The 25,000-nt window shown below is 40.8% G+C and overlaps 1 protein-coding gene across 1 annotated transcript in view; it reads left to right on the top strand.

The window, feature by feature from the left end:
• LOC307255460 (receptor-type tyrosine-protein phosphatase N2-like) overlaps positions 1-25,000 on the top strand; it is a gene marked incomplete at its 5' end in the record, with an annotated part of 195,129 nt that overhangs the window by 135,779 nt on the left and 34,350 nt on the right. Inside the window, 2 exons of the mRNA XM_080034144.1 lie at positions 2,059-2,271; positions 16,158-16,355. Coding sequence (XP_079890270.1) covers positions 2,059-2,271; positions 16,158-16,355 — 411 coding nt within the window. The remainder of the gene's footprint in view (positions 1-2,058; positions 2,272-16,157; positions 16,356-25,000) is intronic.

The following is a 25,000-nucleotide window of genomic DNA, read 5'->3' as shown; positions in this document are numbered from 1 at the left end:
AGATTGAGAGCTTTTATTTGATGAACACACTGGACTCAGAATGTCCATATATCCCTTCCCTGCACCAACATAAACACATACAGACACTCTTTCTGCCTTTTCTCAGGCTAAAATGAACCGATTTCTAACATTTTTTGCACATTTATACTACATAGGATCTCAGAGTTCAATACAACTTCATATTTCCACCTGTGAAATAGGTCTTTAATGATTTTGTGTTACGTCTTTCTTTTCATCCTCTAGTACTGTTGTATACATGCATACATTGCACATTTACAACACACAGTCAAAAAACTAAACAAAAACAAGAAAACCAATCCTATACTAATACTATTGAAAATGGGATTGAGATATTTTAGAATAAACGTACTCCTTAGATAATGTCCCCCCTCTATCGTTACATTTGTTCGTATGTTAACTGAAAAATAATTTGGTATAGCCTGTACTTTAAATATTTGCAGCAGTGAAAAAATTCCTCCAATATAGCAACCAGTGTGTTGAGCTGTCTATATGCAGATTCATAATGCCTTTTTTTTAAGATAATTTTTTGGCATTTCAAGCTTTTTTAGACAGTACAGAGTTGAAATGGGGAGACAGAGAGAGAGAGAGAGAGAGAGAGAGGATGACCTGCAGTAAAGGTCCGCGGGTCGGATTTGAACCCGCGACCACTGCAACGAAGGCCGGAGCCAATATGGTACACGCTCTATCCACTACACCACCTTAGCACATGGGTAATGCCTCTAATGTGAGAGGAGTTTATGAATTCCCTGCACTCCTGGATGCACAGATGGCGGAACAAACGGTCGTGATTATACTTTTGATGGAGCGCAGTGAGATGCATATTTATGTCTTTCCAAAAAAAGGAATGAAAAGAAACCGTGTGACTTCCAATTTTATCCACTGATGCAGAATCAAACATATTTTTCTGTTTGTGTGGGAAAAATCTCTGGAAGTAAAAAATAATTAACTTTTAGCTTTTAAGGGAGTTCACATAGATGACTGTCAAACGAAGGATGTCAGTGTATATATATATATTTTTTTTTTTTGGGACTAGGCATATTAAACGTGAGTCTGTAGGGTTGGATCGAAATCATACACTCCATTAGATGATTTTGTCGATAATTTTTCGCCTTGACTGACTAATCAGTTCAATCACCTGCTGTAGTTTTGGCTGTGATTAACATTAAGGCTTTTAGGTGCACTTAAAAAACCTTGAGGTCTGCTGCAACCCTCAGTTCTTTTAAATCGAGTCTGAAGACTTTTCTGTTTCCATTTTAACCTGTACTTTTTATTTTATATAAAGGTTTTACTTCTTTTCATTCGCTTTTAAATGTCTTCTAATGTGTTTTATGTATTTTAATCTTGCCCCTGTAAAGCACTTTGAGTGGCCTTGTGTTTGAATTGTGCTATATAAATAAACTTGCCTTGCCTTGCCTTGCACTGTTCAAATGAAAAAGTAAGGAAAACTGAAAAATTTCAAGGAAACAATCTTCACTAGATTTTTAGAGGATACAACTTAGAATATTATGTTTGAATGAAAACTGCCGCCTACATTTGAGCCAACTCACTATCTTTTGTTAAGGTAACTTATAATGTTTTTGTTATATAACTTCAAGTTTTGTGTTCTATATACTCAAGAATTCCAAAAAGTTAAAGTTGTGCCAACGGGTCGCGGGTTCAAATCCAACTCGTGGACCTTTACTGCAGGTCATCCCCCCTCTCTCTCTCTCTCTGTCTCTCTCTCTCTCTCTCTCTCTCTGTCTCCCCATTTCAACTCTGTACTATCTAATAAAGCTTGAAAATGCCAAAAAATAATCTTAAACAAAAAAGAACTACACACAGGTACACTGGTACATAAGAATTTCACTACGCATTGCCCTGTGCAATTGTGTATGTGACGAATAATATAAACAAACTAATTTACTACCATTCTTAACCCTTTCCCCATATTTTCTCTCTCTCCACAGCAGCTAATAAAGCTTGAAAATGCCCAAAAAATAATCTTTAATAAAAACCTCATTCTTAACCCTTTCCCTGTATTCTCTATCTGTCCCACAGTCCAGCCAAATCAAGCAGATCCCGACTAAGTATAGCCAGGCCGAGTCGACTAAGTTTCTGGTCCTCACGGTTGTGTCCATCCTGTGTATCGTGGGCGTGCTGCTGGCCTCCACCGTCATATACTGCCTGCGCCATCGCTCTCACCACAAGCTGAAGGAGAAGCTCACCAACCTGGGGACGGACACCGCCACAGACGCTACTGCCACCTATCAGGTAAGGAGTAGGTACTGCACCCTATGGGAACGTGAATTAACTGAAAAGATTTAAAGGTGCTACGAGGAACTTTTTAATATTTCTGAAACAGTCACATTTTTCCTCCGATGATCATAAATTACAACAGCAAACGAGACCATATATATATACTGTATTATATAGTTTATAGATAGACACCGCCACAGACGCTACTGCCACCTATCAGGTAGGAGTAGGTACTGCGCTGTATGTAAATGTGAATTAGAAATGGTTTACGTTAAGATTTATATAAGATACTTTTAGAAATGTGTTGCTTGTGACTTCTTAAAATTAGGGAAGTTCTACAACCCTTTGTCAGCGGACAGTATTTTTTTAAAGTTGTTGTAACATTCAACCACAGAGGAAGTGAGAGGAACGAAGCAGAATAACTCTGTTGTCCAGCTACTGTATCTTTTTTTTTCCACAGACGAGGCTGAAATAGGCTATAGACTATACACAGTGCATGGGCAACTGAGGGCAGCCCCATTTCCAATTGTTTTTAAATAAACTCAATACACACTGTGCATGGATGTGAACGTGACATGATCAGATAATTTCGGATTACCTCCCAAATGAACTGATTAAATTCTTAGGCTATTAATTATCTAGACCAAAACATTTTGTTCCTTTGTTTGTATGATAACTCACATTTGCATAATATGATGTTAATAGTAAACACACAAACTAAAACATTTTTATTTTTTTTAAGGGGCCCCCCTGGCGGTCGGGGGCCCTAAGCAGCCGCTTAGTTCGCTTATGCCTCGGGCCGACTCTGCACACACACACACACACACACACACACACACACACACACACACACACACACACACACACAATTCCCCCGCCTCCTGCCTGCTGTAATTATCCTTTGGCCGGAATAGTCGAGTGTGAAATTTAATTTACAGAATCCAATATTAAGTGGGCTTTTTTGAGCAAATAATTAGGTTGAGATGTTGCCACCTCTCTCTCTCTGTCTCTCTCCCTCTCTCTCTCTCTCCCTTCCTCTCTCCCTCTCTCTCTCTCTCCCTCTCCCTCTCGGTCCCTCTCTCCCTCCCTCCCTCTCTCTCTCCCTCTCTCTCTTTCTCCCCCCTCCCTCTCCCTCTCCCTTCCTCTCTCTCTCCCTCCATCCCTCTCTCTCTCTCTCCCTCCCTCCCTCCCTCTCTGTCTCCCTGTCTCTCTCCCTCCCTCCTTCCCTCCCTCTCTGTCTCCCTCTCTCCCTCTCTCTTCCTCCCTCTCTCGCTCGCTCCCTCCCTCTCTCTCCCTCCCGCACTCTCTCTCTCCCCCCTCCCTCCCTCTCTCCCTCTCTCTCTCTCTCCCTCTCCCTCTCTCTCTCTCTCTGACCTTATACTTCCACCATGTTTTTAAATGAGAGTGGTCCTGTGAGCATTGATTGTATAATGAGCCATGCCCTTCCCCTTTTTAAGTGCGGTACATTTTATGCTGTTCTCTTGGGATTTTTTTTTTTAAATCCTGAAATATCCCCCTGTGTGTGTGTGTGTGTGTGTGTGTGTGTGTGTGTGTGTGTGTGTGTGTGTGTGTGTGTGTGTGTGTGTGTGTGTGTGTGTGTGTGTGTGTGTGTGTGTGTGTGTGTGTTGCTTGTGTTGCTTGTGTTTGGAGGTTTATCTCATCACTAGAGACTTGTAAAGATTCATAATTAATATTTTTTTTTTGCATAAACATCCATTGTTTACAACAGAGGGAAATGGGAAATAAAATATGAACAAGAAAAAGGCTTACTTCGTAGAATTTAAGGCAAGATACTGTAGTCAAAAACATAATGTTAACAAGCACACGTACATTTTCTGTGAAGATTTGTGTCTATGTTGCTTCCATAACATGTCCTCTTTCATACTAGCACAAATCAAAGGTCCACAATGTACATTTAGGTGTTTATTTGACTAAACCTTGTCTGTGTGCGTCTGTATATTTCTCCTATACAACCATCTTTAACGGACATTATCTCAACATTATTTTTTTTTTTTTAATACTCTGAACCAAATATCTCAACTTCTAAAGCACTTACACCAACTAAACTTCCCATTATCATTCTTAGTACTATTCTGAAGGTTATTACAGAAGGATTTGTGCATATGTTGTTAAAGGTGCAGTGTGTAATATGACATCATCAAGAAAGTTCTACAAAGTTCTAGAATGCAACACTCCCTGGGTAACCCCAACCCTTTAGAATAATAACAGAAGCTACAGTGGCCTTCAAGGACAAGAACAATTCTACATTTTAAACAATGCACCTGATGACATTCCAACTATGACACTTTCAAGATGGCGGCACTAGGTCTTGGTCCAAAATATGCAGAAATATGTACATATATGAGACCCTTTCTAAGGGAAAAAATAATAATTCAAAACTTTTTTTTCAGCTATTATGCACTAAATTAAATGTACTTATGGATATTATAATTACGTTCTACAAAATCTGCTAGGAAATAAAACCCAGAATTCTACACACTGCAGGTTTAATTGTCTGATTTATGATACAGTTGTTCTCAAAAACATGCAAAAAATGCAAGAAAAAAAAACATAAAATATATATTTTTTTGTACGATATCAACTGGGAAAGTTTCAAGAAGATATCTACAGCCGCGGAAAAAATAAAGAGACCAGTCTGGACTTTTCTCAAATCTTCATCTCTACCTTACTTAATGGAAATGCTCTTAATGACAAAAAATGTATTGTGAACTTGGTAGAAATGCTGTCAGTAGTTTATATCATAAAACCAAAATGTTCATTCTACTCAAACATTTGCCTATACATAGTCAAACGAGAGACACTGAACATTTGGAGTGGTCTCTTAATTTTTCCCAGAGCTGAATAAGTTTCAAATATGTATCCTTTTCAACAGTGTCTCCCCTTGAATACCAAGTAAAAGAAGTTGCTCAAAGTTTGACAATCATCAAGTCGATTGACATTTCAGTTATACACCTTCTGCTGTCTGCATACAATATTAGCTTTTCCTCTGTTAGATAAAACTTATCTTCACGGTTTCTTGCTTTCCGAGATTTCGCATTAAGCCTTTAATTGGAAAATGCTAATTAGAATTCACACACGTAATGTGAGACTTTGTTTTACGCATTATTTACTGTATCTGATTATTAGCTTAACAAAAAGAGTAATGTTGGCCATTCTTGGGAGGTTTAGACAGACAGACAGACAGACAAATATACAGATAGATAGATAGATAGATAGATAGATAGATAGATAGATAGATAGATAGATAGATAGATAGATAGATAGATAGATAGATAGACAGACAGAGACTGATGGAGGGAGGGATAGATGGATAGATAGATAGATAGATAGATAGATAGATAGATAGATAGATAGATAGATAGATAGATAGATAGATAGATTGATCGACAGACAGACAGACAGACAGACATACAGACAGACAGTTAACTCAGCTAAACTGGTTTTGCACACACACTCCCAAAGCTACACCAGTATATTCTATCTCTCTGTTGTTTATCAGGGTCTCGACAGCGAATCGCAGTCATCCGTATTGAAAGGCCTTAGTGTTCAGCTCCCATCTTAGCTGTGTAAGCCTCACCGCCTTTGTCAGCACGCCTGTCTAGTGGGGTTCCCTGTGTGTGTGTGTGTGTGTGTGTGTGTGTGTGTGTGTGTGTGTGTGCAGTCTCCAGGGTTACATGCAATTAAACCAGACAGGGAGCGGCAGGCTGTCTGACGGCCTTGCTTGCTTGCTACTGCAGCTCCTCGCTGTCTTACACACACACACACACACACACACACACACACACACACACAGTCTCATATGGGCGTACATACAAAAGCATGCTGAAAACACACACAAATATTCACGCTTACACTCACTAGCTATACTGCATGTTAATGATTCTTGCCCTTGGCGCGTTTGTTTTAGGCCTTGCTTCACAAACACAAACACACACACGCACACACACACACACACACACACAAACACACACACACACACACACACACACACACACACACACACACACACACACACACACACACACACACACACACACACACACACACAGCGCCTTCTATTCACAATCCACTCTACCTTCTGCTTTCCGCTCCTAAGCTCCCAGGCCTGTCAATCAACCGGTCCCGATGAAATGGCGACATGGGATTGGTCGACACTGCCAAAGGAGTCAGTGATTGACAGCAGTCGACAGAGGAGTGTGTGTGTGTGTGTGTGTGTGTGTGTGTGTGTGTGTGTGAGAGAGAGTATATGAAGCTTGTCAGTCAGTCAGTCCCAGCTTTACTCATGCTGCCAACATGGGAGTCTACTTCGTCACATTCCCTTTACCATTCAATCCGTGTGTGTGTGTGTGTGTGTGTGTGTGTGTGTGTGTGTTTGTGTGTGTGTGTGTGTGTGTGTGTGTGTGTGTGTGTGTGTGTGTGTGTGTGTGTGTGTGTGTGTGGAAGCGACATCTGATCCAAACTTTTATCTGCCACTCAAAGTCTTCATTGCACTCGATTGCACTGGAACTCAACTTTTTTTTTTAACAAAGATGTTCCACAAATCAAGAAATACTATCTTAAAGCTAAACAGTTTAAGTTAATATATCATCATTCCCACCATGAAATTTCTTGAAATATGAGGAAATATTTTGTAATATAAGTTTTTAAGACACAAAACAAGTTGTTTTTGTGTGTAGGGCGGTCGTTCACTGGGTTACAGGGTCGGTGGTTCGATCCCCCTGTCTCCCCGCCACATGTCCAAGTGTCCCTGGGCAAAGAGACACTGAACCCCAAAATTGCTCCCGATGGTTCAGAGAGCGCCTTGCATGGCAGCTACTGCCATCGGTGTATGAGTGTGTGTGTGTGTGTGTGTGAATGGGTGAATGTGGTAAGAAATGTAAAGCGCTTTGGGGCTGAGAAAATCGGCTAAAAAGCCCTATATTAGTCAAGTCCATTTACAATTTCCATTAGCCTCCCTCGACTCGACCGCCCTACTAGATGCTTTTCATGATCAGCTGTAGTATGTAGAATAGTAAAGAACAAAGAGTATGCGATTTGGAATGCAGCCTTTATCCCTTTGCGTATGGCTTTATTCCCCTATAGTCCCTCATTCTAAATCGGCCATATTGGATCAAGTTCCCTCTTTTTATTAGTTTGTTTGTTCCCCACACAGAGGCGTAGCGCCCGGGTGAAGGCCCCCTGTATTTGTTTGGGACAGAAGGGCATGTAAACAGAGGCGCCCCTAACCCTGCCGACACACACACACACACACACACACATACACACACACACACACACACACACACACACACACACACGGCGACACACACACACACACACACACAACAACCAGACTTCCATTTCCCCCCCAATTACCATAACATTAGCATTAGCTTCCATAAAGACTGGGTGCTTTTGGGTGGCACACTTCGCCAACTGAAGCTGACACGCCCGCTGTCGCCCCGGGGTGATGCGTGGTTCAAAACGGTCACGCTTTCCCTGGCATGGCGCCCATTAGAAGGGGTGGGACGGGCTTTTGTTTTAACCTTTAGTTAGATCACTGACACTGATTGACACTGCATTTACGATTATCTAAATATTTTTTGTTGCTTTTAAGGGGGCATCCTTTCCTTTTTTGTAAGTTAGCGCAATTTTTTTTTTACTTTATTTAGTGTTGGCCCGGGAAAGAAAATATTTTTTTTTCTTTTGTTAAGTCCACTTAACAAAATGTTATCTTCTTAAGATTATTTTCAAGCTTTATTGATAGTACAGAGTTGAAATGGGGAGAGAAAGAGAGAGGGGGGATGACCTGCAGTAAAGGTGAAAGATGTATCTGTAGCATACCATTGGTTCACCTGCAAAATGTATTTAAAAAGAATCACATATAATCACATAACATCTTCCCAAAAGCAGCATTTTTTCAAGTGCTGGCATCAATTTTAAGATTGATTTTCTACCTTTTCCAAACGGACATTTGTTTCAATCAATTTCAATTGTTTGAACAAAAAAAAAACTATTCGAAAAAATACTTAAAGCTGGCAACAGATAGGCAATCCATCATGGTGAACATTTATCTATATTTATTCATCTTCAAAGGTAATGTTATTGCGGGCGCTCCTGGTGTAGTGGTTAGACCCCTCCCCCCCCCTCCCCTCCATAGAGTCTCAGTCCTCTTCACAGCAGACCCGGGTTAGAAATTTGAATCCAGCCCGGGTCGTTCTCTGCATGTCGTTCCCCTCTCTGCCCCATTTCATCTCTGTCTCCCAATTTGTCTAATAAAGCTAAAAAATGCCCCAAAAAATATTTTTAATAAAAAGGTAACGTAATTGCGAGAATGGATGCACCAATGTCTTCAATTCAAAGCCTGACAAAACATATTTCATTCATGATCCATCATAAAAAATATATATTTCAAAGGACATACACATTAAGCTGGAAGTCCTGGAAAGAGTCATTTTTTTTTCATTTGATGCATTCAAGTGCTTGCCATTTGGCAGGAGACTGGACTATTGCATGTCCTTGAACAAACCATGAATGACAAGTTTTCTAAAACAGTCCCTGCAACTCCTACAACAATATATCATCTTTGATTGAAATAAAAAATTAAGACAAGGTTCAAGAATTGGCAAGCAGTTTTTTAATAAAATCCTGAAATTAATTTTAATTTAATTAATTTAAGGGGCGCTGTACTATGGCTGACCCTGCACTCTGACCCCCTCTGAAGTGGAAAACTTAAGGGGGGAGATGCGAAAAGACAATGTTCAATGTGCCCTGGGTACAATTACAACTAGATTGACTTTCTTTTTCAAATCAAAATCAACTCAGTTTTATTTGTATAACTATAACCCAATATCCCAATAGACATTTGCCTCAGTGGGCTTTACATTCCATACAGTGTGACACCGTCTGCCCTTAGACCCTTAGCCTGGCTAAGAACAAACTCTTATTGTACTTCCTTAATATTGTCGATGTATTTAAAAACAAACCAATGGTATCATAGTGAAATCAGTGCATTTTCATTGTGTGTTTGTCGTTAGTGTATCTGGGAGTCTGACTGTAGTCTCACCCACTTTGTCATTACCGCCATAAATTCACCAATAGAAGAAGTAGAAGACGACATGGAAGAAAAGCTGCTAAATGTGCTAAACTAGACTCTCTGGTGTCGCTCGTAAACCACAGTGATTAACGTAGCGCGTCTCGCCAACTGATGAAGTGTGTCTCGTTTGAAAATCAATACGCTGTAAATAAAGATACTTGTGTTACTATGGACACACAGCTAAGGGGGGAAGGGGTTGTAAATCTGCACGCGCACCAGGGATGGAAATTAACACCCGCCACACGCCAAATGCGGGTAGATTTGCGTGCTGGCGTGTAAATTGTGTCACTTCACCCGCCACAGTGTCGGGTGATACGTTCCAGTCAGGTTCGATCTAATTTGCATATTTAATACATTCGTCATGAACATGATGACAGGGCGCTACACAGTTCAACAGTTTCTTTTTGCCTTTCTAGTCGAACTGAACTACGGCGCGATCCGCTCCGCTAGGAAATACTATCTGCGAGTTAACGTGTGGAGGCATAAGTCGACAAATCAATCGACTTACTTTGCCCCCTTTTTTTCTTCCCACAGCAGAGGTTGAGGTGCTGAAAATAAAGTGAAAACTGCGCTTTTCCTTTAAGCAGCAGAGCTGCCGCCGTTGTTACAGTATTTGCATCAAAGCCCTAATGGTAATACAAATGAGATGCTTTATTTAAACGCTGTCCGTGCTTAGAGGTGATTTTAATTGTGTCGGCTGAAACAGAAACTAACGGAGGGATTCGGCTCACATACAGTCCCTTGAGTTGCGCAGTCAGTTTGCCGACATGGCTTTGTATTTAAGGCTCGAGACATACAATCAGATCGCATACAAACAGGGAAGCCTTTCCCATCGATATCGCTAACGGGGAGAATATCCCCGGTTATTATTTGAGCCTCAAACCACAGAGTTCTTCCCCGTGCGGTGGCTCGCGCACTCACTAGTGATCTCACGGTGAAACGCTGCTTTGCTCGGACGAAGGCACCGTGTGTTTCTAGATGATTTAACGTCATAGTCTCAGACGAGCGTTTAATATTATGCTGCATCTTTTGCACTGCACTGTTTTTTATCAACAGTGAAAAAATGGTCCCACACCGGACTCTTATGTGTAACTGATTACTTCATGCACGCACCTTGCAGAAGTGACGCTCCTGCAGCGCGCTCACGACCAGACGTGACACGGTGACATCTCCCATTATTAAAACGGCATAACTCCCTGATTTTCAGATTTCTATTTTTAAATTCGACTTGAGCGCAAGTGGAAAACCGGTCAATGTGTCGACACATTCACATCCCTAATGCATATGGAGAAAGTGATAAACAATATCAACATTTCATATCATTAACTAAAAAGAAAAAATAAATCTAAAGGTAACTTCAATACTGTATTATAATTATTGACTAAATGATGAAAAAAAGGTGTCTGCAGGGCCAGTGAAAATATACAAGGGGCCAGTAAAACTCGGATCTATTGGCCAAGCGGGTCAGTTGGGAAAAAAAGTTGCATTGAACCCAGAGTATATATGGAGTTCAATTATACAATGTTTTGAAATAAAGATGGCGTGTATTGTGTATCATATATAGTAAGAGTGTACCATTTAATTTGCAACTCAGTTCCTTGGTAGCACCTACTAACAGTACAAATGACTTCTGATGGAAAACATTTGTATGAAAAACACTTTCATTAGCTATTCTTACTATTGTATTGTTTAACATTAACGCATATATTAAAAAAGATATTGCGTATAAAAAGTGGCTGGTAAAAAAGATGAGTGGCTGGTAGATTTTTAAATCTACCTGCCACAGTGGCTGGTAGGCAAAAAAGTTAATTTCCATCCCTGACGCGCACACACACACACACACACACACACACACACGCACACACACACACACACACACGCGCACACACACACACACACACAGATAGCACTATTCATACTGTAAGACCTACTTCACCAGTGGGAATATGAAGGTGTATTGAACTCTGAGATCCTATGTAGTATAAACTTGCAAACATTTTAGAAATCGGTTCATCCTAGCCTGAGAAAAGGCAGAAAGAGTGTTTTATGGTCTCACTGTCTAACCCTACATTTTACCATGTGTGACATCACACTAGTAAAAAATGTAGGGTTAGGATTCACAGGACAGCTGGGCCAAGGGAAGACTGAGGAAAGAAAAACCTCATTCATTATATTATTATAGCGATTTTATAATGATAGAACGCCGGTTCCGTATGGGTGAAGTATTCCTTTAAATATTATCCCCTAAATTTTTTTTTTGCCTTTTTGTCTTCTAATTGGCTCTCCAGGGGGAAGCCATTTTGATTCTGTTTTAATTACATCATAAAAAATTATTTGCTGCAGCGGCGGCAAAGTTCACCGTGTGGGCTTGTTGAAATATGAATGCTATTGATCATGTGTTTCCATCATCTAAACACCCACAATGCATTGTGTGTTGTGCTCATTGAAGTGCATGTTGTACAACTGTGTGTGTGTGTGTCAGTGTGTGTGTGTGTGTGTGTTTGTAATTGTGTGTGTGTGTGTGTGTGTGCGTGTGTGTGCGCGTGCGTGTGTGTGTGTGTGTGTGTATGTGTGTGCGTGTCACACTAATGAAGGGCTGTTCACATTACCGCTGCCGTCAATCAAAGCAACGCTAGCTAATCAGTAGCATCTCTGTCGTTATGGAAACACAGAAGTGTGTGTGATGTATGGTTTCACATATGGACAATGTCATCTCAATTCATAGTTACATCAAATGCAATTATGTTATGTGCTTGTACAGGAACACACATAGGGATTCTGAAAGTGGAAGTCTATTCTTATTAAGGGATCTTAGCACTACAGTATGTCCATCTGATTTATGATATATTTTGTTCTTAAAGGTGCAGTGTGTAATATGACATCATCAAGAAAGTTCTACAAAGTTCTAGAATGCAACGCTCCCTGGGTAACCCCACCCCTTTCGAATAATAACAGAAGCTACAGTGGCCTTCAAGGACAAGAACAATTCTAAATTTTAAACAATGCACCTGATGACATTCCAACTATAACACTTTCAAGATGGCGGCACTAGGCCTTGGTCCAAAATATGCAGAAATATGGACATATATGAGACCCTTTCTAAGGGAAAAAATTATAATTCAAAAAAAAATGTCAGCTATTATGCATTAAATTAAATGTACTTGTGGCTATTATAATTACTTTCTACAAAATCTGCTAGGAAATAAAACCCAAAATTCTACACACTGCAGGTTTAAAAACATGCCATGATTCATCACATGATTTATACAATGAAACTAAAATGTCCTTTTTAATTTCTATTTTGTATGATGTGTGGACTAAATTAGTAAGTAAGTCAGTAAAGTAAATACATAGCTGAGTTGTACAGGGTTGCAGTGACACAAGTGCAACAAGAAAAACCCAAACTATAAACACTTACAATTTGAAGTTTGTTGTATTCCAAAATAAGGTGACCATTGGCTTTACTGCTACATTATTCCAGTCATGCATTTATTTTTTTTGTAAAACAGCATATCCCTTTTCCAAGTTTTAGTTTAGCATATTTAAGTTTTTTTGTACATTCCATATATCCTTTTGGAAGTCAAAAAACGATCCCAATAGAGCATCTTACTTTAACTTTTTTTTTCTCCAATAGAGCATCGCTGAACAGTATTTATACCCATTGAAGTTCCATTCTGGGAGTTATGTAGAGAAGGCATGAAGGACAATTTTGACATGACGTCCGCATTTCATTGCAGTCACGTAACCAGCAGACAGAGAATGACAGTTTGCTTTTGTAGTCACTCAAAGCGCTTTACAGGGTTCCAGGTTCCATTCATTCACACACAGTCATACCGGTGGCGGAAGCGTGGCTGCGCCTACGGCCCCTCCGACCGCCACCTCAAACATACAGCAGTCATACACAATCACAGTATCACACGAGTTAAGGTGGGTGAAGTGTCTTGCCCAAGGACACAACAACCATGACACAAGTGACAGGGCGGGAATCGAACCGCCAACCCTTCGATTATTGGCCGACCCGCTCTACCACCTGAGCCACAGTCGCCCCTAAAGGAGTATTTAAACCCATTGAAGTTCCTTTCTGGGAGTTGTATAGAGAAAGCACGAAGGACAATGTCAACATGACGTCCACATTCCATTGCAGTCACGTATCTAGCAGACAGAAGATGACAGTTTGCTCAGACATATGAGTGAGTGAGTGAGTGAGTGAGTGCAGTGCATTTGCTTTTGAGAAATTTTTATATATTTTTTTAACCTTTTATTTATACAGGTAAATAAATCCCATTGAGACCGGAGACTCTTTTTTCAAAGGAGACCTGTTCCCATTCCCACGTTACCATTCACACACACACACACACACACACACACACACACACATTGACTTTCATATTTCATATACTTTGCCCAAATACTTTTTTTGTAAAGTTTGTATTAATCTTGCGAAGGCTTGCTGAGCTATGAGCGAGCTGCTTGCTGTTTACACACTGTCACCTTGGATACTAGCCAGTAGAACAGCAGTTGGAGGTTTACTCCCTTGTGCTAGAATTTATTTTTCATTCCCCATTGTTTTTTTTTGCATTTTCAAGCTTTATTAGACAGTAAAGAGTTGAAATGGGGAAGCAGAGAGGGGGGGGGGATGACCTGCAGTAAAGGTCCACGGGTCGGATTTGAACCCGTGACCACTGCAACGAAGGCCAGAGCCAATATGGTACGTGCTCTATCCACTACGCCACCGGAGCGCCCCCTCAATCGGATTGCTACCGATTCTTTAGCAACAATTCTAGAGGATTTCAACTAGGAATTTACTTTCTGCTCAAGGCCTATATACTCTTAAAGCTACAGTGTGTAACTTCTGTCGTCCCAATAAGGAATTATATAAATTATTATTTATTATAACAATAATACAGTTGGCACATCTACATTAGGTAAAGCCTTCGGTGATGGCGCATGGATTTTATACCTTCTGCTGTACGTCCAGGTTTTTTCTTAGCAGTAGAATCAACAACTGAAACATTTCTTGGGCTCTTCTTGGGATTTTTTCTGAGCTCCTGCACCAGTGTCAGTTTAGGGGGGGGGGGGACACCAGTTTGTAAACGCTGCCATACTGAGAAATACAGAGAGAGTTTTGTGTGGAGCTGATGGGCTTAATCAACTTTGTGTCAACTCATTTGGCGATGGCTTGATTGTAACAGACATTAATTTATATGAATAACTTACGCACTATAACTTTAATCCTTTTATTCGTTGTGGTTTTATCATGTGTGGTTTAAACACAAGAGCATAACAAAGCAAGTATTTAGTTTGCCTTGAAGGTCAGAACACAATAATCCAATCTTCTGTTGTTGCCGGGAGACAACGCTCACGCTAACATTAATTAGCGGCCATTTAATCTTTTGTGTTTTTTCAGCGTTTGAACTTTCAATTACAGACAGAAGAACAGAAATAATAAGGATAATCATGAATGAGCATTGTATTATAATGAAGACAATTTCTTGGCAGGACTCAATCCCCTTAGCCTTTGATTGAGACAAACGTTATTGTTACTGGTTCTGCATTCACTCAAAATGAAAAAAAAACTTAACTGTTCTTACCAAAGTAGCTTCATCAATGCCAGTTTTTCTATTAATTTTATTTTTTATTTATTTTACAACAAATCACACCATACACCATGACATTCTTATTGTCACTAGATGGCCAATTAACAACCCAACCCTTAAAACTACCCGTAGTGGATATAGCATGTACCATATTGGCTCCGGCCTTCGTTGCAGTGGTCGCAGGTTCAAATCCGACCCGTGGACCTTTACTGCAGGGCACCCTCCCCCCCCTCTCTGTCTCCCCATTTCAGCTATGTGCTGTCTAATAAAGCTTGAAAATGCAAAAAAAATAAAAAATCTTAAAAAAGCACTTGATACTGCTTCTTGAATGACAGTGCCTAAAGCCCCTATCTCACTGGGCTGCGACTGTTTGCGACCAGTTGGAGACACAAAATTGCGACAAAATGTGCCAATTTGCGACAATTTTCATTTGCAGTCTCACTGAGTTGGTTCCTCACGACAAGTTTGCGAATGTCTTTGCCGGAAGGTCGCATTTATGTCTCACGAACGTCTGGCGAGTGTCGCACGAACGGAATGTCAGTCTCCTTTTTGTCTCAAATCAGTTGCAATTTAGTTTCATATGTCGCCAAACCCTCGCAAAGTTGTCTCACACTTCTCGCACTTTCTGACTCGCGGAGACTAAATCGAGAAGGGTTTGCGACGCGAGAGACACACCTGCGACGACTCTGAGACTATTTTGAGACTGATTTGTCGCACACTTTTTTTGAACATGTTCAAAATTCATGCGACAACACTGCGCGGCTCTGCGACTCATGCGAGGAAATTGAGACCTCCGCGAACGTTTGGAGACAGTTTAGAGACTCGTTTGCGAATGCAGTCTCCAACTTGTCGCAAACAGTCGCAGCCCAGTGAGATAGGGGCTTAACCAACCTTTCTCATCAACCATGTCATTATACTGCTAGTTGAATGATATTGCCACATTTTATTGTTGGTTAAACCTTGGCAAACCTGGCGATAAGCACATATTCTTTACATTTCTTTCTCTCGAGCAACTTTAACGAAGGGAATCAATAAAGCATTTCTGATTCCGATTTAAGTTATGCCACGACACAATACCCCTATTTAAATGACATTTTCTAACCCACCCACCCTTCCCTTCCCCCCCTACAGGAGCTGTGTAGGCCATGTCATTATACTGCTATTTGAATGTTAACAGTGCCTAACCCACCCCCTTCTCCTCCCTACAGGAGCTATGTAGGCAGCGTATGGCGGTCAAACCCCAGACGGAGCGTCCTGAGCCGGCTTCCTCGCGTATCAACAGCGTTTCCTCCCAGTTCAGCGATGGAGCCCCGGCCGTCAGCCCCTCGGCCAGAAGCAGCATCTCCTCATGGAGCGAAGAGCCGGCTCACTCCAACATGGACATCTCCACCGGACACATGATACTGGTGAGTTCACTGATTAGTATAGCTTTTTAAAGATTATTTTTTGTCATTTTCAAGCTTTATTAGATAGTTAGATAGTACAGAGTTGAAATGGGGAGACAGAGAGAGGGGGGGGGGGACCTGCAGTAAAGGTCCACGGGTTGGATTTGAACCCGCGACCGCTGCAACAAAGGCCGGAGCCAATACGGTACGCCCCAGATTATTATAGCTTTTTTATATACTGACATGTTAATAACATAAGCCCGCACACTCCAACATGGACATCTCCACAGGGCACATGATACTGGTGAGTCTACTGATACGTTTTAAGCTAAAGCTGGGGTATATGATTTCTGATTGGTCAAAGTTAACATGAGCGGTACATTTTGACCAATCAGAGCGAGGCTCCGATTCTTTAAAAAAAAAAAAATTATAATAATAAATCCGATTCTCTGTTCTTATTGGCTGTTGGGACTGTCCATTCACTTTGGCCCCGACGTTGTTGGTGTAGAGTGTGTCAGGGAGGGACCATAGGGGAGGGACCAAAGAGAACAAGTGGAGCGGTTGGGGTATTTGGATTCGAATCTCTATCCCAACTGCTATTTTCTCTCCAAATCCTCCACCCCAGCTTTAAGTGCATTCACATTGCAATTAGATTTCAAGGGTGTATCCATCTCCTTCACCTACACACAAAGTTTAATAATCACCATGGTGACATCAGGCATACTTGATGTCTTACCATCCCTCGCATTATTAGCATATTAGCTTCTATATAATGGCATATTCACTAACCCTCGACCAGACTGTGGCCTACGCACCAATGCATACTTGAGAAAAATATGAGCAATACTCCATTTCAGTCCTATTTTCTGTCAAGAGAGAGAGAGAGAGAGAGAGAGAGAGAGAGAGGGAGAGAGAGAGAGAGAGAGGAAGGAGAGAGAGAGAGAGAGAGAGAGAGAGAGAGAGAGAGAGAGTTCTATTTTCTGTCAAGTGATTCCGCCTCTGCTTGTCTGGCGAAGACAATGGAATTAAGACTATAAAAATTTTAAAAAGTTTGTGGAGAAACTGCAATTCCCATGGCAACTGTCTCCACTAGATGGTTAAGTTTTTTTTTTTTTTTAAGGCCAATTAAAAGTTTGACGTTTGAAGGAAAGTGAAGCAAAATTTGAGCCAACTCATTATCTTTAGTTGTTGAGATAACTTATCATTCATATCCAGCTCTGGAAAAAAGACCACTCCAAATTTTCAGTGGCTCTTGTTTCACTATTTTTATGTATAATATATGTTTGAGTAGAATGAACATTTTTGGGTTTATAATATAAACTACTGACAACATTTCTACCAAATTCCAATACATTTATGCCTAGGAGCATTTCCTATAAGTAATGTAGGGATAAAGATTTAAAGGCCTACTTCACCCGTTGGAATATGAAGGTGTATTGAACTCGGAGATCCTATTTAGTATAAATGTGCAAAAAAAATTGAAATCGGATCATCTATAGCCTGAGAAAAGGCAGAAAGAGTATTTTATGGTCTCACTGTCTAACCCTACAGTTTCCCTACTGTGACATCACATTAAGGGTCTGGGCCAAGGGAAGACTAAGGGAAGACCGAGGGAAGAAAAACCTCATTCATTGTATTATAATAGTTATTTTATAATGATAGAACGCTGGTTCCGTATGGGTGAAGTATTCCTTTAAGAAAAATCCAGAATGGTCTCTTGATTTGTTCCAGAGCTGTATAATTTAACTTCAAGTTTTCAGTTCTACATACAGAGAATTCCAAAAAGTAAATGTTGCCAATTCATTTACGGTAATTAGATGTTTTTCAGACTGTTTATTGGTTTAAGGTTTTGAATGAACATTGTGACCGATTTGGTTTTGTTTTGTTATCGGCAAGGCAAGGCAAGGCAAGGCAAGGCAAGGCAAGGCAAGGCAAGGCAAGGCAAGGCAAGGCAAGGCAAGGCAAGGCAAGGCAAGGCAAGGCAAGGCAAGGCAAGGCAAGATTATTTATATAGCACAATTCAGACACAAGGCCATTCAAAGTGCTTTACAGGGGCAAGATTGAAATACACAATACACATTAGAAAAGCAAATGAATACAAATAAAACATCTAAAACCTAATGATTAGAAATAGAACATTTAAATAAAATTAAAATAAGACTGTAAAACTGAATTAGTTTAGCACAACTGTTATTGTTTGAAGGTAAGGCAAGGCAAGTTTATTTCTATAGCACAATTCAGACACAAGGCCACTCAAAGTGCTTTACAGGGGCAAGATTAAAATACATAAAACACATTAGAAGACATTTAAAAGCGAATGAAAAGAAGTAAAACATTTAAATTAAATAAAAAGTACAGGTTAAAATGGAAACAGAAAAGTCTTCAGACTCGATTTAAAAGAACCGAGGGTTGCAGCAGACCTCAAGTTTTCTGGGAGTTTGTTCCAGATATTTGGTGCATAAAAACTAAAAGCTGCTTCTCCTCGTTTAGGTATGATTATGTAGAACTCGATTTCAAGTTGTTATGCATATGAAAGAAACATGTTCATGACATATGATTGATAAGTTATCTCTACACAAGGTAATATGAGTTGGCTCAAATGTAGGCAGTTTTCTTTCAAACTGAAGAGTTTCAAGTGAAGACAACTGCCTTAAAGCTGGTGTGGAGGATTTGGGGAGAAAATAGCAGTTGGGATAGAGATTCAGATCCAAATACCTCAACCGCTCCACTTGTTCTCTTTGGTCCCTCCCCTATGGTCCCTCCCTGACACGCTCTACACAAACAACGTCGGTGCCAAAATGAATGGATAGTCCCAACAGCCAATAAGAACAGATAATCGGATCCTCGCTCTGATTGGTCAAAGTGTACAGCTCATGTTAACTTTGCCCAATCAGAAATCATATACCCCAGCTTTTACATTTAGATCGTTCCTAACCTGTTTAATGTGTACATCATTTCAAATCTTACTCTCGCAAACCTATTTTCATCCACACTTGACCGCGGTTCATCTAACACATTATGCAGCATATTCTGTTGTGGGAGCATTTTTCCCAAAGACTCACTTTAGCCCGATTTTGCTTGGGTTCCTTTTAAACAACAGAGAAGCTTTCAACAGGGCTGCAAAGGGAACCATTTCTACTGAACATTTGGGTGTGTGTGTGTGTGTGTGTGTGTGTGTGTGTGTGTGTGTGTGTGTGTGTGTGTGTGTGTGTGTGTGTGTGTGTGTGTGTGTGTGTGTGTGTGCTGGTGCAAATCTCTTGGGGAATTAGCATCTTTGTGCTTATTGAACACATGAAAAAAAAACGCCTGCTCTGTCACATCTCGCCAGCAGTGAGAGAGGGAGAGAGAGAGAGAGAGAGGGAGAGAGAGATAAAGGGAGAGAGAGGGATGGAGGGAGGGAGAGAGAGAGATAGAGGGAGGGAGAGAGGGTGAAAGAGAGAGGGGAGGAGAGGAAGTGAGAGAAAGAGAGATAGATAGATGGAGAGAGGGAGAGAAAGGGAGAGAGAGATAGATGGAGAGAGAGAGGGAGAGAGAAAAAGGAAGTGAAAGAGATGGAGATGGAGAGAGAGAGAGGGAGAGAGTAAGAGGGGGAGGGAGATAGAGAGAGGGGGGAGAGAGAAAGAGAGAGAAAGAGAAAAAAGAGAGGGAGAGAGAAGAGAGAGAGAAGAGAGTGAGGAAGAGAGAGGGGGTAAGGGAGGGAGATGGAGAGAGAGAGGGAGTGAGAGAGAAAGAGAGGGAGATGGAGAGAGAGAGAGAGAGAGTGGGGGAGGGGGAAGGGAGAGAGAGATGGAGGGAGAGAGAGGGAAAGAGAGAGAGAGAGAGCGAGGGTGGGAGAGAGAGAGGGGGGAAGGGAGAGAGAAAGAGAGGGAGATGGGGAGAGAGAAGAGAGAGGGGAGGAGAGGGAGTGAGAGAGAAAGAAAGAGAGATAGAAAGAGAATAGAGAGAGAAAAGAGGGAAATAAAGAGAGTGGGGGAGGGAGAGAGAGATAGAGAAAGAGAGAGAGTGGGTGGGTGGGCTGGGGGTTGGAATGACAAGGAGGTAGTGGGTGGTTGAAGTGAATAGCTATATATCGCAATTACGTCCGCAAATGAAACCGAGGCTCAATAGAGATTTTCATCTGAGGCTGAGCGGCCGACCTGCTTATAGAAAGTGTGGGTGTAATGAGATGTACAGAGACAGAGAGAAAGATGAGAGTGAGATGAGAGGTGTGTGTGTGTGTGTGTGTGTGTGTGTGTGTGTGTGTGTGTGCGTGTGTGCGTGCGTGCGTGCGTGTGAAAAAAAAATAAAGAGTGCTATATGCAAATATGCAGACACAAACTGACACGAAAAAACACTGTGGCTCGTAATTCTTTTCAAATGTATAAATGGTCTAAAGAGGTAAGAAAAAAGCAAGTGATGTAATATGTTGGATGAAAGCGAAAGTAGCAAATAACGGAAGCAAAGACAATCTCTGGTAACTGTTTGAAAAGATACATAACCGTCCACAAAGGTAGAAAAATACAAGAAGAAGGTTAATGGCGAGATTGTTACAGTGCCTATGTGATATTATTGTTGTCAGGCAGATCCACCATTTAAAGCTGGGGTGGAGGATTTGGGGAGAAAATGGCAGTTGGGATAGAGATTCGAATCCAAATACCGCAACCGCTCCACTTGTTCTCTTTGGTCCCTCCCCTATGGTCCCTCCCTGACACGCTCTACACCAACAACGTCGTGCCAAAATGAATGGACAGTCTCAACAGCCAATAACAACAGAGAATCGGAGCCTCGCTCTGATTGGTCAAAGTGTCAGCTCATGTTAACTTTGACCAATCAGAAATCATATACCCCAGCTTTAAGTCAAGGCAGGTCGGACAAAAATACTTTTCAAGCACTGCTCAATTTTGAGATTTTTGTCCATTTTGCTTCCATAACATGTCTTCTTTCATACTAGTATAAATCAAAGGTCCAACATGTACATTCAGGTGTTTATTTGACTAAACCTTGTCTGTTAGCGTCTGTATTATTTCTCCTATACAACCGAATTTCACTGCCATTATCTCAACATTAGTTATTTTTTTCAATACTCTGAACCAAATTTGATATCTATAAGGTTCAACAATGTAAACCCATTCACCGGCAGTGTCTCGCGTTACTGTAAAAACATTCTCTAGGCACATGAGAGTGGGATGTTGGTGTGTGTGTGTGTGTGTGTGTGTGTGTGTGTGTGTGTGTGTGTGTGTGTGTGTGTGTGTGTGTGTGTGTGTGTGTGTGTGTGTGTGTGTGTGTGTGTGTGTGTGTGTGTGTGTGTGTGTGTGTGTGTGTGTGTGTGTGTGTGTGTGTGTGTGTGTGTGTGTGTGTGTGTGTGTGTGTGTGTGTGTGAGCTTAACCTTATAATAACCACCATTTACCGTCAGGTAATTAGTCAGTCACACATTATGTTCATATACAGGTTTCACAGGTTAGCCAATTTCTGTTTTTGGGATCAGGGAGGGTGTGTGTGTGTGTGCGTGTGTGTGTGTGTGTGTGTGTGTGTGTGTGCGTACGTGTGTCTGTTGTTTTTGTTTTTCCCTAAACCCTTTTAATAGCGACATATTCCTCCTACGAACGTAATTTAAAAATCAACACGCAGGCTTCACTAATGGTCCCTGGCAGCAGTTACCTTAATGACTTCCAGGATGTTTTTTTGCAGAATTATGTCTATTTAAGAGTTGCTACATCCATTTAATCCATTCTAAATCACCATTTTCGAGGCCATTTTATGTTAGAAAAATAAATTCGAAATGGTTGTTATTGTTGGTGTGCATATTTTTGGCCCCATTCTTAATCCTGCCTACACAAAACTCTCTCATTTTTTCAACAACACAAAACTCATTTGGATAACACAGGAACTGGCGAAGGAATGGAGAATGGGCTGGAACAAGGCTGTAGGATTAAAACTAAGTCAACAGCACTTCACCCATACGGAACCGGCGTTCTATCATTATAACATCGCTATTATAATATAATGAATTAGGTCCTTGGCCCGGCTGTCCTGTTAATCCTAACCCTACATTTTACCTTGTGTGATGTCACTCATGGGAAAATGTAGGGTGAGACAGTGAGACCATAAAACACATCTCAGAGTTCAATACACCTTCATATTACCACTGGTGAAGTAGGGCTTTAGAGGCATTCATCAGTGAAATCTTACTTCCCTTCTCTCTATCATTGCATAACGTTTGGGTCTGAATTTGATAGTCCTAAAACCCCATTCAAACACTGTCTATGTGCAAATATGGGAAGTGGGTGGATTAGATTGACCACATTTCCATAATTCCCATTGATTCAGTCAGGGTTATAAAATACATGTCGTCATTGGAAAACGTTAGTCACCAAAGGATTCAAAGACAGCTCTCAATCGTCCTTCAGATTCCAACCATTACAAGTCTTATAATGCCAGCACTATAACATCATTGGACATTAAAGCTGGGGTATATGATTTCTGATTGGTCAAAGTTAACTTGAGCTGTACACTTTGACCAATCAGAGCGAGGCTCCGATTCTCTGTTCTTATTGGCTGTTGGGACTGTCCATTCACTTTGGCACAACTTTGTTGGTGTAGAGCGTGTCAGGGAGGGACCATAGGGGAGGGACCAAAGAGAACAAGTGGAGCGGTTGAGGTATTTGGATTCGAATCTCTATCCCAACTGCCATTTTCTCCCCAAATCCTCCACCCCAGCTTTAAGGGCTAGACACTGCAGGCATGTTGTTCTTTAAAACATGCAGAACATGTGTTTTTAAGACCTGATTTATAAACGGAAGTCTGTATCCAAAATGTGGACACAGACTGTATAACACTGCTTTGTATTCAGTGAATAGCAAAGGGGATAGGGGAAGGTGGGGTGATTTGTGCAACTTTTTACTCAAAGTGATTTTAAAGTGAGGCCTTGACAGTTATGTCTCCAACTCAAATATGTACATATATTTCAGGATGTTGTGCATCCCTGGCAATAAAAACTTTGGATCTGGAATAAACTGTTTAAGAAATATAGCTTTCGGAAAAAAAGTTGTCTTGTCGCACAAATCACCCCACGTAGTGGGGTGATTTGTGCGTCATTGTGTAACAATGACAAAGTCACCATCATCATCTTTCTGGCCATCTGAACTCTCATCAGTGGTGTCGTTAAGTGGAATTGAGATGTCACTCTCTTCTGAGCTACTGTAGACAATCACTTTCTTTTGGTGACCAGCGTATACAGCCATGCCACTGGCACAACTCTCAGAAATGTACTTTGCACTAGTTGCTCCGTGCTTGTGGAACCAACTGCCACCTGACAAATGTGATTCCCCCTACATTTCTGCCTTTAAATCAAGGCTCAAAACCCATATGTACACCCTGGTGTTTCCTCCCCATTAACCTCTGCACTACTTACTTACCTCTGCACTACTATCTGTGTTTATGTGGATGTATGGGCTTTACGTCTTTTATTTTGGTTATTGTTATTTTACCTTCATTGTTTACCTACTGAATGCACTATGTACAGCACTTTGGACAGTGCAAACTGTCATAAATGTGCTTTTATAAATACATTTTACTTACTTACTTACTTATAACTCACCCAGGCCCTTGCGCACAAATCACCCCATCCCCAGAATTTTGGACAATAGGCATGATGCAGCAATTTAGGGTTGACATTGTGCTAATTATATAGACTCAAAGTGTAGCATACCAAAGCACTAAAACATGTGTCAAATGTTTTCAAACGTGTCTATAATTGTTCAGACACAATAATCAAAAAACCTTGATCATGGAAATTTTACTTTGAAAGGCAAAACACAGTTTTTTGAGCTTAAATGTGCTTATATCTTATTCCTTGTGTCTCCCTTCTTTACAGGATGAGTCAAATGGATGGCTCTTCTTAAATATGTGGTCACATTTCCAATTTCTTCCACGGTTTTCTAGAAACAAGGGGTTTTGCAACTTCCAAAATGCACAAATCACCCCACCTTCCCCTATATGAAAAGACACATTTCAATGTAGCCTTGTGTTAATTGACAAATACAACAACTTAACTTGAAGTTTTTGTTAATTCTAGCGCCGCCTTTGGACAAAAGCGGTAGTGTCTTTACTACGCCAGCTTTTGTTCCTGGGTGAGCGTACCCATGACAAAGGCATTAAGAAAAACTATATAAAAATAGCATTCTTTGCACTGATTGTCTTGTTTGCTGTTACATGTAATCTATGATCATCAGAGGAAAAACTAGACTGTTTCAGAAATATTTCAAAGTTCCTCGTAGCTACTTAACTTTACCTTTAAAGACCTACTTCACCGGTGGAAATATGAAGGTATATTGAACTCTGAGATCCTATGAAGTATAAATGTGCAAAACATTTTAGAAATCGGATCATCCTAGCCTGAGAAAAGGCAGAAAGAGTGTTTTATGGTCTCACTGTCTAAACATGTTCCCATGTGTGACATCACAAAGTCTGGCCCTGGATTGCTTTTGTATTGTACTCAGTATCATTTTCCTATAGAGAACTAGAGTACACACATTAACACATTACAAGCTCAAATGGGCCTATTTGTAATTACAACCTAACAGTTTTTTTTCCCCCCAAAATGCACTGCTTTCATGAGTTGCCGGCTGCACTGATGAGAGGTTGATGGCATATTTAACTCCATGATTTTATAACACAGAGGAAATAA

This window comes from Ammodytes marinus (assembly GCF_949987685.1).
Source record: "Ammodytes marinus genome assembly, chromosome: 9".
Classification (NCBI taxonomy): Eukaryota; Metazoa; Chordata; class Actinopteri; order Uranoscopiformes; family Ammodytidae; genus Ammodytes; species Ammodytes marinus.
This window is presented reverse-complemented; position numbering and strand designations above follow the sequence as displayed.